Source organism: Sarcophilus harrisii, chromosome 4 (assembly GCF_902635505.1).
Source record: "Sarcophilus harrisii chromosome 4, mSarHar1.11, whole genome shotgun sequence".
Taxonomy (NCBI): Eukaryota; Metazoa; Chordata; class Mammalia; order Dasyuromorphia; family Dasyuridae; genus Sarcophilus; species Sarcophilus harrisii.
Genome location: NC_045429.1, coordinates 217,595,065 through 217,610,686, shown reverse-complemented (window position 1 = coordinate 217,610,686; position 15,622 = coordinate 217,595,065). Strand labels below are relative to the sequence as shown.

The 15,622-nt window shown below is 34.0% G+C and overlaps 1 protein-coding gene across 2 annotated transcripts in view; it reads right to left on the bottom strand.

The window, feature by feature from the left end:
* The window catches only part of UBE2J1 (ubiquitin conjugating enzyme E2 J1), a 46,710-nt gene that overhangs the window by 5,059 nt on the left and 26,029 nt on the right, over window positions 1-15,622 (bottom strand). For both annotated transcript variants that reach the window (XM_012549219.2, XM_031964529.1), the window contains exon 7: window positions 12,327-12,449. In XM_012549219.2, the coding sequence (XP_012404673.1) occupies window positions 12,327-12,449 (123 nt within the window). The remainder of the gene's footprint in view (window positions 1-12,326; window positions 12,450-15,622) is intronic.

Sequence of the window (15,622 nt, the reverse complement as noted above, 5' to 3'; positions counted from 1 at the left end):
TTACAAATTATCCATAAATCTTAATGTTCTTAATATAAACAAATAACTGGAAATAGCTACTTGAATTGAATTATGGTAAACGAGCTAGAAAACATTCAAAATAAAGTATTTGTTGTTCTTGGTTAGTTGCCAAAGTTACAACAGGTAAGAACACATTCAATTTCACTTAAAATAGCAAAATTCCTTAGTTTCTAAGAGAAACACAAATTCCTAAAAGGAATAAAAATATCTATATGGAACTAGCAATCCAGAGATTGGAATCAAAAAGCCAGATAGCCTAAGACTGATCCAAATTAAATCAAATATTTTACTTTACATAACTTGCTTGGCTAATCAGTTTTAAAAGCCCCAATCTCATCCTTCCCCAAAACCTAGCCTAAACAAACAGCTTACCCAAACTAATGTCCAATTCCTAGAAAGCACCTCAGCTTTTAAACATATGCTTATGTGATATAAGCAATCTAATCCTTTTTGGGGGTTTTTTTTTGGGGGGGTGGTGGTGTCAATTGGGGTTAAGTGACTTGCCCAGGGTCACACAGCTAGGAAGTGTTAAGTGTCTGAGACCAGATTTACTCAGGTCCTCCTGATTTCAGGGATGGTGCTCTATCCACTGTGCCACCTAGTTGCCACAATCTAATCCTTTAAAATACTAATATAATTTGGATATTATCCAGGTTCATCAAATGCAAAAAGAGACAATCTTATCTAATTATAAGGCTTTAACTAGCATCAGTTCCTTCACATGGTCATCTATATGTCAAGGACCATTGATCTAAATCTAGTTGATACAACTAAGCTTTCAGCAATTGTTAACACTTTGCTCCTTTACATAAGAAAAAAGCTTAAAAGATAAAAACCGACAATAATGATTTAAGTCTTAAGGAAAGATAGGCAGTTTTCAGCTTGCAAGCATTCAATTTATACCTCTTCCACCAACAATACTCACCCTTATCCCATTCTCCACCTCATGCAAGACCCCACTATCCCAGCCCATGAAAGTTATAATGAACAAATCTAGGACCATTAGAGAAATTTTGTTCGCATGGAGAATAAGAGAAAATTCTAAGAAAACGGAACACCATAGTTGATTTGATCTTGGAGACAATTAACTGGCCTGCCTTCATGATAACCTACCTACCACCGAATGCTTTCCTTACATGGCCTTAATTTTTTTTTTACTTGATTTTGTTATACTCATCAATATTCTGTAGATAGGGGATTAATATCCCCCCTTAAAAATTCAAATATCTCTGGAATTTTTATAGGGTTATCAATTATTCACACAATGGGAATGTTTAAACTACTTTCCTCATAGGACCAAGTTACACTAAAAGCAATTTTGAGGAGTAGGGCAATTTTGGAACCTTGGAACAAGTAAGAGGATAGACCTCGATGACATTTTGAAGTTGAAAGTGAGAGGATGTTTAATGCAGCATGAGGGCTTTATGTAATATTTGGGAAGGCCAATAACAATCTGAAGTACATCCAAAAAAGGAAACCAGGTTGGTGAGGACTAGAAACTGGGTCATCCACACATTTGTGTAAAGTACCTGGGGAAGTTTAGCTAGAAAAGAAAAGAATAAGAAAGGACATGGATACTATCTTCAGATCTTAGAGGCAGCCCAGTACAGTGTAAAGAATTCTGATAATGGCAGTACCAGACCCACTGCGGCTACCTGCACAGCCCAGACTGGTGTCTTTTCTTTGTGGGCCTACTGTTTCTTCATCTATAAGAGAAGAGAGTTGAGAAGATGACCTCTCAGGGCCCTTTCAGCTCTACAAGTGTGCTCTTAAGTAGCCAACTTATTTTGTGTAAAGAATTAGATGTGTACTACTTGAACCTAGGAGGAGTAAGAGGAAATTGCAAAGGCATATTTTGGCTCAATTTAAAAAAAAAATATATTCTTAACAAGAGCCCTATCAAAACAAGGGATTTTTATGCAGAGGCTCAATGACTAGTTGTTAGGAAATGTGTCATCCTTCCAAATCATTCTGGATTACAGCTTTGAAGCAATGCTGACAGCTTTTATATTTCCCTCTTTTTTTCAATCTCTGTGTAAAAACAGCTGCCAAGACTTTACCATTCTACCCTTACCATATACCTTGTGTCTTAATATTTTTTCAACTTAATGAGCTAATTCAGGCCCTCATCATCTCTTATGTGTTAGTATCTTCCTAACTGGTCTCCCTGGATCTAGTCTCTTTTTCTCTAATGTATCCTCCACAAAGGATGCCAAATTCATATTCCTATAACACCAATCTGACCATGTCCTTCTCAAAAATCTTCAATGACTCCTCAGTGCCTCTAGGATAAAACATTAACACATCAACAACTTGACATTTAAAACCTTCTACAATAAAATCTGACATCTTTCCAGTCTTATTTACTATTATACCTTCACAAACTATCTACCACCAGAGTCTCCTAAGCAGTTACCAATAGATATAAGCTCTTTGAGGGCAGAGATTATTAATCGTTTTTGTTACCCCCAAACCTAGCATGATACCTTTCATAGAGCAAATATTTAATAAATGTTTGTTGAACTGAATAACAGAAAGAAGCTTCCCCCCCTTCAGATACATAATAGACTGAGACCTGTTCTTTTTCAAATCAGTGATTCTTAGCATTTTACAGTAAAGAATAATATAAGGTAAGGGATAAGGGTAGGGTGGGAAAAGGGGTGAGGATATGGCAAAGATAAACTAAGCCTACATCAAAATCTTCCCTAGAACTAGCACTGCTCCAAGGAAACCATGAAAAAAGCATTTCTCTTCTCTTTCTCGTTATGTGTTCTGCTCTCAGAATCCAAATGAGCTAGTACTACTAGAATTGTGTCATCTTGGAGCTGAAAGATGTCTCAAGATCACTTAGCCTACTGCACTCATTTTTAAAAGGAATCTTATAGTTTAGCTATATTATAGATTAAATAGTTATCTTGTGAGTTTGTTCTAGGGAAATTTTCAGTGCTAAATAACAAATTTACAAATGTGACAGTTTAGAGGACAATCTTTTCATACTTGCCAATAAATTTTCAGTAAACAGAAGAATCAGTTATTTGTGGGTTTTAGAAAATACAAAAGTTCATTTAGGACTTCAGTCCCGACTGAGAAGATAAGAAAATTGGTAAAGAGGGGAAAATAAAGAGATAGTCTTCACTGTTGGGAGTGAGACATTCTTATTTCCTACAAGACTATAAAAAGTTTTAAGTTTGTATCAAGATGCAACAGATGGCTTGACGTTTTCTGACGTGTTTAAAATTTTTACCAATCCCTCGCCCCCTCACTGCTAAAAACATAGCTTATCCAGGATTTGACAATAAATTCTCACTGCATTTATGTAGTACTTATTCTCACAGCAGCTGCCCTGGCCCAATACCAGGAGGTCTCAGCAGTTTCCATAATGACCAGATTATATAATCACTATTATGTAAAATTTATATGAAAATGGTGAAATAATTTCACTTTAAATTATAGAATAGTTAAAAAAGATTAAAATATACAGGAATATTAAAAGACTATATATAATTTAAAACATGCTCCTATACATTCAAGTATTAGCTTAAGACTTTCTGATGTGGTACTATTTATTGTATCAGTGTTCCTCATGCCAATCAAGTCTTAAAAATATTCAATTGATCGATAAGATTATATTAAGTGCTCACTCTGTACCAGGCACTGCTATGCACTGAGAACATAAAGAAAACAGCTAGCATTTATAAAAAAAAAATTTTAAACCTCTTTTGAGGTTTTCAAAAGCTATTTATATAGTTCTCATTTGATAAGAGTCCCTTCCTTCAACCTTACATTCTAATGAGTGAGATAACTATATACATAAATAGGGGATGCTAGCTGCTAGGGTAAATCAGAAAAATTCTTCTGAAGAAAGTGGCATTTACTTAGTAGCTGAGTTTTAAAGAAACCAAGGATGCTAAAAATTGAAGGTTGGGAGGGAGAGTATACCAGGTATGCCAGGGGAATAACCAAAGCAAAGGCACAGAGAATGGAGACCAAGTGTTGCATTCAAAGAGAACAGCAGTATAAATGGATCATAGAGCTCTAGGATGGAGGGAAGCAGAATGTCAGATCTCTTTCTAAGCAGCAACAAGGGCCAGTTTGTGAAAAATTGAAAAGTTTACAATTCTACGCAAAAATTTTTTCTTGGAAATCCTACGGAGCCAATGGAGTTTGCTGAGAAGGTGAACAAAGGGAATGAAATTAAGAACATCATTTTGGGAGCTCTGGCAAAGAAGGACTGAAGTGGGGAGAGATCTGAGGTAGACAGATCAATAAGAAATGCAGGCGAGATATTAGGGCCTGAAAAAGAGTATCAATTGAATAAATGAACAGAGGGGATATATGTGATGTGGTAGAGGAAAAAACCCACAAGATCTGGCAAGTGAATGAAATTTTTTTAGGTAAAATTTCTGTAATGTACAAGTAACAGTATTGTATGTATACATACATTATATGTACAGATAACAGAAACTCTGAAGCCTGAAGGAGAGGCTCCCTTATTTTCTGCTACCTGTGCTCATGTCACATAGATGATTTTCTTCTCTGACCAAGACTCATGCTTTGAAAAATAGTTTCCTTAACGAGCAGGGCCAAGAGATCATTATACACTTCAACAACAATACTATATGATGACCAGTTCTGATGGACCTGGCCATCCTCAGCAATGAGATCAACCAAATCATTTCCAATGGAGCAGTAATGAACTGAACCAGTTACGCCCAGTGAAAGAACTCTGGGAGATGACTAAAAACCATTACATTGAATTCCCAATCCCTATATTTTTGCCCACCTGCATTTTGGATTTCCTTCACAGGCTAATTGTACAATATTTCAGGGTCCAATTCTTTTTATACAGCAAAATATCGGTTTGGTCATGTATACTTATTGTGTATCTAATTTATATTTTAATATATTTAACATCTACTGGTCATCCTGCCATCTGGGGGAGGGGGTGGGAGGTAAGAGGTGAAAAACTGGAACAAGAGGTTTGGCAATTGTCAATGCTGTAAAGTTACCCATACATATAAACCTGTAAATAAAAGGCTATTAAATAAAAAAGAAAAGAAAAGAAAAGAAAAATAGTTTCCTTGTTGCTGAGGAGTAGCTTGAAAAATCAGGTTAACAAACTCAGTCTGATCTTAGTCTCTGACTTATATTCTTCATTGGTAACCTAGCAGGACAACTTATAATAATAAGCACAGTGGGTTTTAGGTTTTCTTTGTTATTTTAGAAAATGAAAATAATTTGAAATTACATATGAAGGGAAGCCCTCTGATTATAACAATTCTGTGTAGTACATCAAGTATATAAAGATATTCAGGTGGCCTAGTCACAACCCCAATTACCTTGCAAAAAAAATTTAAAAAGTGACGACATCACTGATGAAGATGAAATTAAACTATAAGGAATTATTTTGCTTAATTAAATGTCAATAAACTATATAAGTGAAATGGAAAAATATTTACAAAAACTGAGTGGATGCCCACCAGTTGGGGAATGGCTACGGTATATGAATGCAATGGAATATTATTGTTTTATAAGAAATGATCAGCAGAAGTTTAGAAAGACTTACATGGACTGATGTGAAGTGAAGTAAGTAGAACCAAGAAAACATTGTACATAGCAACAAGATTACATGATAATCAACTTGAATGAACCTGGCTCTTTTCAACAGTGAGGTGATTCAGACCAATTCCAATAAACTTGTGATGAAGAGAAATATCTGCATCTGAGGGAAGGACTATGGAAACTGAATGTAGATCACAACATAGCATTTTTACCTTTGTTGTTATTTGCTTGTTTTTTTCTTTCTCATTTTTTTTCCCTTTTGATCTGATTTTTCTTGTGCAGCATGATAAAAGGAAATATGTTTAGAAGAATGTTTAACTTATATTGGACTATTTTCTGTCTAGCGGAGAGGGGAGGAAGAGAAGGAAAGAGAAAAACTTGGAACACATAGTTTTGCCAGGGTGAATGTTGAAAATTATCTTAACATGTATTTTGAAAAATAAAAAGCTATTATTAAAGAAAAAGATATTCAGTAAGGCTACTTAAGAGACATTGGCTAAAAAAAAAAAAAAAAAGGTATTTCCTTTGAAATTTTTATTTTATTTTCCTTCCATTTTTCCTGTCAATTTCAATACAGGCAGGAATCTCATTTTAAAAATAGTTATTATGTGTAGTTTTAGATATCAAAGGCAGACAATAACATGGTAGTATGCTTTACTTCAAAAGTACTGCTACTGAAAATGTTAGCTAAGCTATTATTAACAGAATTTATATCCAATAAATATGGATATGATGATATCACCAATAGGCCATAAAAATGCTCCAGCCTTAACAACTATTGTGTTCTTATGTTTCAGTTGGAAAATGTCATTAATAAAAGAGGAAACACCAGGAAACACATCACCACCTCCCCAAAACACAAACTACATGTATCTACAGTGACTTGGTAAAATCTCATTTTTCCTATAAATAACTACAATAAAATCTGTAATTAATTTTAAGAAATAGCAGATATGGCAAGTATATAATTGCTTTCTTGACAAATTTTCCGATACAAAAATTATAGAAAACCTTTATAATTCAAAGAAAGCAAATAAAAGTATAATGGAAACTTTCAAATCCTTCACTACTCATGTATCCATGTGGGCATTGCTACAAGCCTCTTCAACCTTTCTCATCCATTGAGGTTCTTGTTTAAATTTATGACATAAATTTTCAACCCATCATGGTGAGGTATTGATTATGAGGTCTCAAATCTATGAATATGCTTTGGTAAGCCCAGCAAAATGAAAAAAACTGCTAATCCAGAAACAGACCAAGGAGTAACCTAACTGAATAAAGAAAAGATCATCCAATGCAATACAACATTCATTAAATGTTTACTAGGAGCATAGGATTAGATTAAGATACAAAAATGAAGAATTTAACTTTTTTCTAATACCCAAATTTCACACACACACACACACACACACACACACACACACACACACACACACTCTCTTTTCTCTCTCCCCCTCTCCCTCACAGTGTTTTTCTTAGCATAACTTAAAATACTTTATAAGAATTCTCTACTGCCTCAACATGAACATAAAATATTCTAAATGCTACAGAATGCTAATAGAGTGAAAATTCAGTAGATTTTAACACGGAGTACAGAATGGTAAATAAATAACTATAGTGAAATAACCTAAGATTACCAAGGCTTACTTAAAACAACTTGTTTGTTCCACATTTCCCAACCAACTCTTAATCCCATATACTTTTTTCCCCTGACTGAAAACTGATGAGTTGCCATAGACAGGAGAGCAAATCGAGAACATGAGGACTGGCAAGATATTGCTTGCCAATAAATAGCCACGGTAGTTTCTCTGAAACCTCCCTAAGAGTACAAAACCAATTTCTTTGGACAAAATTTATTGAAAAAATGAGTCACAATCTAAGAGATGTCATTCTAAAACCACTACTATATAATGTTAGCCCTAACTTACTTAAAAATCTGGATGTCTTAGATCATTACTGATCACAAAATAGAAAATTTCGATTATACCAAACTGAAAAGTTTTTGTACAAACAAAACTAATGCAGGCAAGATTAGAAGGGAAGCAATAAACTGGGAAAATATTTTTACAGTCAAAGGTTCTGATAAAGGCCTCATTTCCAAAATATAGAGAGAATTAACTCTAATTTATAAAAAATCAAGCCATTCTCCAATTGAAAAATGGTCAAAGGATATGAACAGACAATTCTCAGATGAAGAAACTGAAACTATTTCTAGTCATATGAAAAGATGCTCCAAGTCATTATTAATCAGAGAAATGCAAATTAAGACAACTCTAAGATACCACTACACACCTGTCAGATTGGCTAAGATGACAGGAAAAATAATGATGATTGTTGGAGGGATGCGGAAAACTGGGACATTGATGCATTGTTGGTGGAGTTGTGAACTAATCCAACCATTTTGAGAGTAGTTTGGAACTATGCTCAAAAAGTTATCAAACTGTGCATACCCTTTGATCCAGCAGTGTTACTACTGGGATTATATCCCAAAGAGATTATAAAGAAGGGAAAGGGACCTGTATGTGCACGAATGTTTGTGGCAGCCCTTTTGTAGTGGCTAAAACTGGAAACTGAATGGATGTCCATCAGTTGGAGAATGGTTGAATAAATTGTGGTATATGAAAATTATGGAATATTACTATTCTGTAAGAAATGACCAACAGGATAATTTCAGAAAGGCCTGAGAGACTTACATGAACTGATGCTGAGTGAAATGAGCAGGACCAGGAGATCATTATATACTTCAACAACAATACTATATGATGACCAGTTCTGATGGATCAGGCCCTCCTCAGCAACGAGATCAACCAAATCATTTCCAAAGGAGCAGTAATGAACTGAACTAGCTATGCCCAGAAAAAGAACTCTGGGAGATGACTAAAACCATTACATTGAATTCCTAATCCCTATATTTATGCACACCTGCATTTTTGATTTCCTTCACAAGCTAATTGTACAATATTTCAGAGTCTGATTCTTTTTCTACAGCAAAATAACGTTTTGGTCATGTATACTTATTGTGTATCTAATTTATATTTTAATATATTTAACATCTACTGGTCATCCTGCCATCTAGGGGAGGGGGTGGAGGGGGTAAGAGGTGAAAAACTGGAACAAGAGGTTTGGCAATTGTTAATGCTGTAAAGTTACCCATGTATATATCCTGTAAATAAAAGGCTATTAAATAAAAAAAAAAAAAAAAAAAATCTGGATGTCTTGCAATTACCTCAAATTCAACATATTGCAAACTGAATTTATTATCTTTCTCCTAAAATCTATTCATCTTCCTTACTTCTCATGACAATGTTACTATGATTCATTCATGCATAGTCATTATCTTTGGTTTTTTTTTTTAATTTTCTTCCACATTATCCCCTAAATCCAATCAAAGTTGTAGAGGGCCACAGTGGGGGAACTCTGGGTAAGATATAAGACCCTTCAGCCCAGAGGGAACCTGCTGACAATGTCTGATTCGGCTCCCCATTTTCCCTAAGGGCTCTCAGCCTTCCTGAGAAGTCTAGGAGGCAGTGACAACCTGTGTTGTAATTAAAGCAGAGTGATACCAAGTGGAAAAGAGTCACCTGCATACAATAGGCAAGTTGTTTATATAGTTCCGCATATTAGCCTATGAGCAGTGTTGCTTTGGTTATATAAGGATATTAGGGCATATAAGGATGAGAGAATTTGGAATATCCGGACTTCATGTTTTGACCATCCACAGGAGTCTTGCCTCATCTAAAGACTAAGGTTGGTTCTGAGATCCTCCAGAGAGCTAGTCCAGATAGTATATTTTGGCAACTCAACTTGGGGGCTCTAAAAAGCACACAACATAAAGTCATATATAATCAACCTCAATATTTCTGCATCATCCTATTCTTCCTATTTCCAACTCACTGCAAACCTTCATTACTAATTATTACAAAGGCTCCAACTAGCCTACTTAAGTCTGGTTTTATATTGTTCCAATTTATCCCTTTATATGGGATAATGATTCTTCCTTATGCACAGACTACTTCTTGATGGTCTTCTATTCAAAACCTTTAAGTAGTTCCCTAATATCTAGTGAATAAAATCCAAACCTCTTACAGGCTCAAAGCTTCCCATATAATCTGCTATCAACCTACTTCTCAACCTTATCTTTACTTCTTCTAACTCTATACTCCCCCCCTAAACTGAACTACTAGTCAACATTTCTGATGAACAGCCTTCACTTTCCTACAATCTATATGCATTTTCTTATGCTGTTCCCTATGTTTAGAACATTCTCCCTTCCTATATTCACCTAAAGTAGTAAAGCAGTAGTGAGAATGGGGAAGAAGACACAAAAAAGATTCAAAGGAGTTTCTAAAAGGAAAACTGACAAGATTGAAGAGGAATAGCAAAATAATTAAATTTTATTTCAGACTTTTTTAAAGCCTTAAATTGGGTATGTCCAGATAAAGATATACAGAAAGCAGTTACATTCAAGACCAAAGCTTGGGGAACAGGTCAAGACAAGATGTATAGAGATGACTGTTCATATTATGGGAATGGAAGAAATCAAAGACATTTCAGAGAGGGAAAAAAGCACAAAAGGCAAAAACCTGGGAAATACACATATTTAGGGGGAGGGAAAAAATTTTTTTAAAGAGAAAAAAAGAGTTTAGAAAGAAAACAAGAGTAGCACTATGTCAAAGAAGTCAAGAAAAGAATGGATTTTAGAAAGAATAAGCAATTAACAGCAACAAATGCTGCAGAAAAGTTGGGAGACAATAAGGACTGAGAAAATAACACCAAATTTAGTTTTAAGGGGGGGGAGAGGGGAGAGGTTCAAAGGTAACCTTCTGTAGATCAGTTTCAATTGAGTGGGGAGAACAGAAGCCAGGTTTCCAGGGATTATGGGATGAGATCTGATAAAGACATAAAAAACTCTAATTCTTAAATGAGCAATAAACAACCTTCAGAAGCCTCTGGAAAATACTAGAAAGTGTTATTTTAGCTTAAGAAGCTCTCTGTCCTGATAACAAGAGTATAAAATAGTTTCAGAAAAGAACAACAACTGCAACCCTCTTTGATGTTCCTTTCCTTTGAAGCTGGCTTGCTCCTGACCCCCTCTTTGAGCTGTAAATTGAATTCACAGGACTTTTACATCTGTGTGAATACTTAGAAATCTTTACATGAACTTTAATCTTTAGGTAGAGAGAGCTAAATCTGAATTGCAATCTCACAGCTCTCTTCTCTCTCCAATAGTAGTAAAGAATTTGTTCCTAAGCATAATTAATTCAATAAAAAGTACAGGTAACAAGTACAGATTAATCTGATAAATTTAGCAGTGAAGAGATTAAAAAAAAAAAAAAGACAATGGTTTAATGAGAATAATAAGATTGAAGAAAGGTTATTTTAGGATAAGGGAAATGAACAATGGATCATAGATACAGGAGGCACTAAAGCAAAAAAAAAAAAAAAAAAAAAAAAAAAAAGAAAGATTCAAAAGGGGAGACTATTGGAGTCAAATCCCAAAAAGATGATGACAGAATGAACAAAAGAACCAGAAAGAGTTTGGCTTGGAAAGGAGCTATTTCCTTCTCAAAAAGAAAAACTAAGCAGGAAAGGAAGGTGACAAGAGATTTAGAGGTTGAGAAGGAAAGTTGTGAGAACTCATAATGCACTGCTCAAATTTCTGTAAAGTATGAAATGAAGCCATGTGCTCAACTTCAGGGAAGCTAGATTATGGCTAAAGACTTGAAGAAAATAGAAAAGGTTAGGAACAGTAAATATGGAAAACTGGCTATTAATCCAATAGGAAATGAATAAAAATGCAGTCACATAGCAGAGCAGTGAAGTCTACTTAGGTCAGAAATAGGTAATATGAATATAAAATAGAGCCAAGCAGCTTAATTATAGGATTTATTCTTTAACCTTGCTTAGCAACCTATAAATTGAAAGGAGAGGTGGTCACCCAGGATTTGGCAAAGTAAAAATGTTAAGACAATAAAGAGGATGAATTAGTGGTGAGTATATTATTAAAATAGTTGATAATGAGGTTCAAGCTGAGAAAGGAGGCAAGTGAAGTCAAAATGATGGTAATGAACAGGAATAAAAGAGAAAGTTCAAGGAATTCACAATGAAGACAAAGAAGAGATTCAGTATATAAGAGGGTGGGGTAAAAGAAAAGGCCAGGAATGGAAATTTCAGAATGCAAGATTTCTGAAGCAAAGTTTTGAATAATAGTGAAATCTAAAATATAAGTGAAATATGAATAATAAGTACAACTGTAGTTGAGCTTATATATTCATCCTGTCCTCATGATCTAGGGTATAAACCTAAAAAAATAACTGATTAAGGTTAAAGGTGCAATCTGTTAAACCTGGAACTAGCTAGCCACCACAGAGAGTAAAGTCATTCCTTTATTCTTAATATAAGCAAAGTGCTTTAATTAACCAAGTAGGTGAAACTAGGTACAAAAAAGTAAAAGATGCTAATCTATTTAAAGCATAAATAGAAATACATGTCATGTCCTTTAGTTCATTTTACAGAGTCTAGCACACCAAAGATGTTCAGGATTACAGCATTAGAGAATTTTATAGATAATTTAGTCATGCCACTTAATAGAGGAGAAAACAAACTGAGAGAAAAGCAACCTATATAAGTTTATGTAAATAGTTAATGGCAGAACTAGAGCTGGTTCCCAAATCTATTTTCTTTCCCATACCCTCACATATCAATAATAATAATAATAATGATATATGAAATAATAGTCATACCGATGTACTGGCTGTTGTATCCTGGAATGTTGAAGATCTACCTTCCTGTTGTGGATCACTTATGGAGAAAGAGTGTTTTAAATCTGGCACAGTGATAGGCTTTCCAGATGAATTGACTTCTGCCTAAAAGAAGAAGAAAAAAATATATATACACACAAACACACACATATATATAAAGAAGAAAAACTGCAGAGTAATCCATAAACTTAATTTTATCTGTTTTTAATTCTCTTCAATGTTTATAATCATATTTGGGGAATACAAAAGAAACATGAAATATTGTCTCTACTCTCCAAGAATTTACAATCTAATTAGGGAAATAAGAATGACAGAAAAGAAATAACAGAAAACTATTAAATGTTAATCTGTCAATAATGGCTACCTACAAAAGAGAAGGAAAATATAATCAGTGAGGAATGGGATAGCTAAAGAATGCTTTAAAGAGAGGGTGAAGGAGTAGCTAGATGGCATAGCAGACAGACCACAGGTCCTGAAGTCAGGAGGATCTGAATTCAAATCTAGCCTCAAGACACTTCATATTTATTAGCTGTGTGACCCTGAGTAAGTCACTTACCCCCAATTGTCTCACCCAAATAAAGAAAAAAAGGTGTATGTGATATGGGGCTTGTATGATATGGAGCTTTGGTATACACATAGATTTGAACAACAGGACAGGAAAAAGGCAAACATCTGTTATATCAATTCAAATGCCTCGGTAAGTACCTATTTCATTAAACCAGAGTTTTAGGAATGTCACTTTTTGTTGTTTTTTTAATATGATCAAGTATTGCAGGTACTCCATTTGGACAGAATCACCCAACAAACTCATTTCTAATAATTTTCTAAAAGTCCCATTACTTCAGTTCTACAGTTTTGTTTACTATATGCCTAAAATGGCCTAAGTATTTATTTGTACAATATATCTACATAGCACACTAAAGAAAAGTCATATGTATCTACTGAGTTCAGTTGTTCCTAAGACAAATGGTATTTAGGTGTGACTATCTAATAATCATCATTTTTACCACTCCCACATTATAACAAAAAAGGGAAATAAGTTTAGGATTCAATTTTAAATTTCCTAAATGAAGTTTGTCAATCACATCTGCTTAATGTAAAACTACCAAAAATCCTCACAAAAGGATCACAACTCAGCATTTTACCCATAGGATAGCAAGCACAGAAAAGAGAAGCTCAGTTTTTGCATAAGGAGCTAAGCATCTCATGAGTTTTAATTGGAGCAAGGAAAATAAGAGTAGAGAAGATGGTGAAGGCAGAATTCAGATAAAATCAGATATAAAAAAAGCCATATTTTAAAAAAGGGTAGAACTGGAGAAATATCTTTCAAACTCTGGCTGAGGGGAAATTCTTAAACAATGGATAAAGGAAATTATAAAAGATGAAAAATTTTGCTTATACAAAATTTTAAAACTTTTGCACAACTGGAATCATAATAACTAAAATAAGGGGACCATAGAGTGGGAGAGGGGGGATGGGAAATCTGTGTTTTTTTCTAAAATATATAATGAACAGAGCCATTCCCAAGTAGATAAGTGCTCAAAGGACATGAGCAAACAATTTTTTTCAAAAGAAAAAATGCTCAAAGGACATGACCAAACAGTTTCCAAAAGAAGAAATGCAAAATATGAATAACCATATAGGAAAATTCTCCAAGTTACTGAATATTGCAACTGAAAAATCTTATCTTCAAATTAGCAAAAATGATAAAAGGCAAAAATAATGTTTAAAAGGTTATAGAAAGTCAAGAAAACATGAAGAAATTGTTACAGAAGCTGTAAATTCATTCAACCATTCTGGAAAACAAAGCTAATTGTTCATTTCCAGCAATCCTACTAGTTTTACACCAAGGAAGTCAAAGATAAAAACAAAATTCCAATATATAAAACAAAATACTTGTAGCAGCACATTTTGCAGTAGCAAAAAACCCTCAAGAAATAAAAAGAACATCTGCTTAATGGAGAACAGTAGTGGCATTCCATTTTAGGCTAAGAAATGACACTTATGAAGAAGGAGAAGATTCACTTAACAGATGCCAATGGAACAAAACAGGAGGAAGAAAACAATCACATACTATAACATAAATAAAAATACAAAAAAGATAGAAGAACTCAGATTAAGTAAACCAATAATGATTTCAAAAGGCTATAGAAAGAGTCTTCTTTTTCCTCTTGGTAAAGTAAGGCTTTAGGGAAGAAAGTAGACGTAGATAGACACAGTTGGAGAGGTTTTTTTTTTTTTTCCGGGGGGGGGGGGGGGGAAGGAAACTGTTAGAAAAATGATTGCAATCTATAAAGACATCAATAAAACTTTTTTTTAAAACAACAGGTGATGCCAACTATAGTGGTAGAAATCCTAATCTCTTCCTCTTTACATGTTAGCACAGGATTGGTGTGCTGTGATTCAGAGATGGTAGAAAGAATATGAAAAATTGGCAGAGCAGATGGAAGCAAAACATAGATGGAAAAAATGGAATAGAAACTATAATAGAGAAGAGTGAGAAAGGAGACAAGGTAATAAAACAGATCAAACAGGTGGGGTAGCCTGGTAAGAGATTTTTTTAAAAATTACTGTTTTATGAAGAAACAGATAAGCAAGTGCTCTAGGTAGTCCACACAGTAGGGTATAACTTATACAATTCACTTGTCTTGGAAGTTATGGAGTCCTTCTTGCTTTCTTCTATGTATCTTTTCTGTCTCTCTCTACCTTTCCCATCTTGGTTTCTTGTCTGTTTCTCCTCTCTCTCTTTCTATAGCTCAATGTCTTCCCCTTTCTGGATTTTTTTTCTCTTTCCATTTCTGTCTCTTCTCTCCTTTTCTGCTACTCTCTCTTCCTCTCTATTTCTTTTGTCATTCTTTCTTATCCTTCTCTCATCCCCCTTTTTTTAAGACTAGTTATAATATGAAATTAAAGTATATTTTCCTATAATTTGCTCTTTACCTTTTGCTGTACTGGTAAATAAAATTAAAAATAAATTGGTAAAAAAGAAAAACCTAATTATTAAATGAACAACAGCAGATGAGAAATTAAATGTTTCTCTTCCAACTTTGAGAAAAATTTCATATTTTTATTATAAAATTGATATATCTTTTAAAAAATTATGTCCATGAGCCCTTACATAAAAATACTTTAATTTTCATATAATTGGTCTTATATAGCATTTTAAAAGATACATAAAACTAAGTTCATAAGTTACACAAATAGGGAAATAATCATTTAATTTTGCCTAAAATAAAACTCCCTATTCAGCCCAACTTAGCTTCCTCTATATTACCACT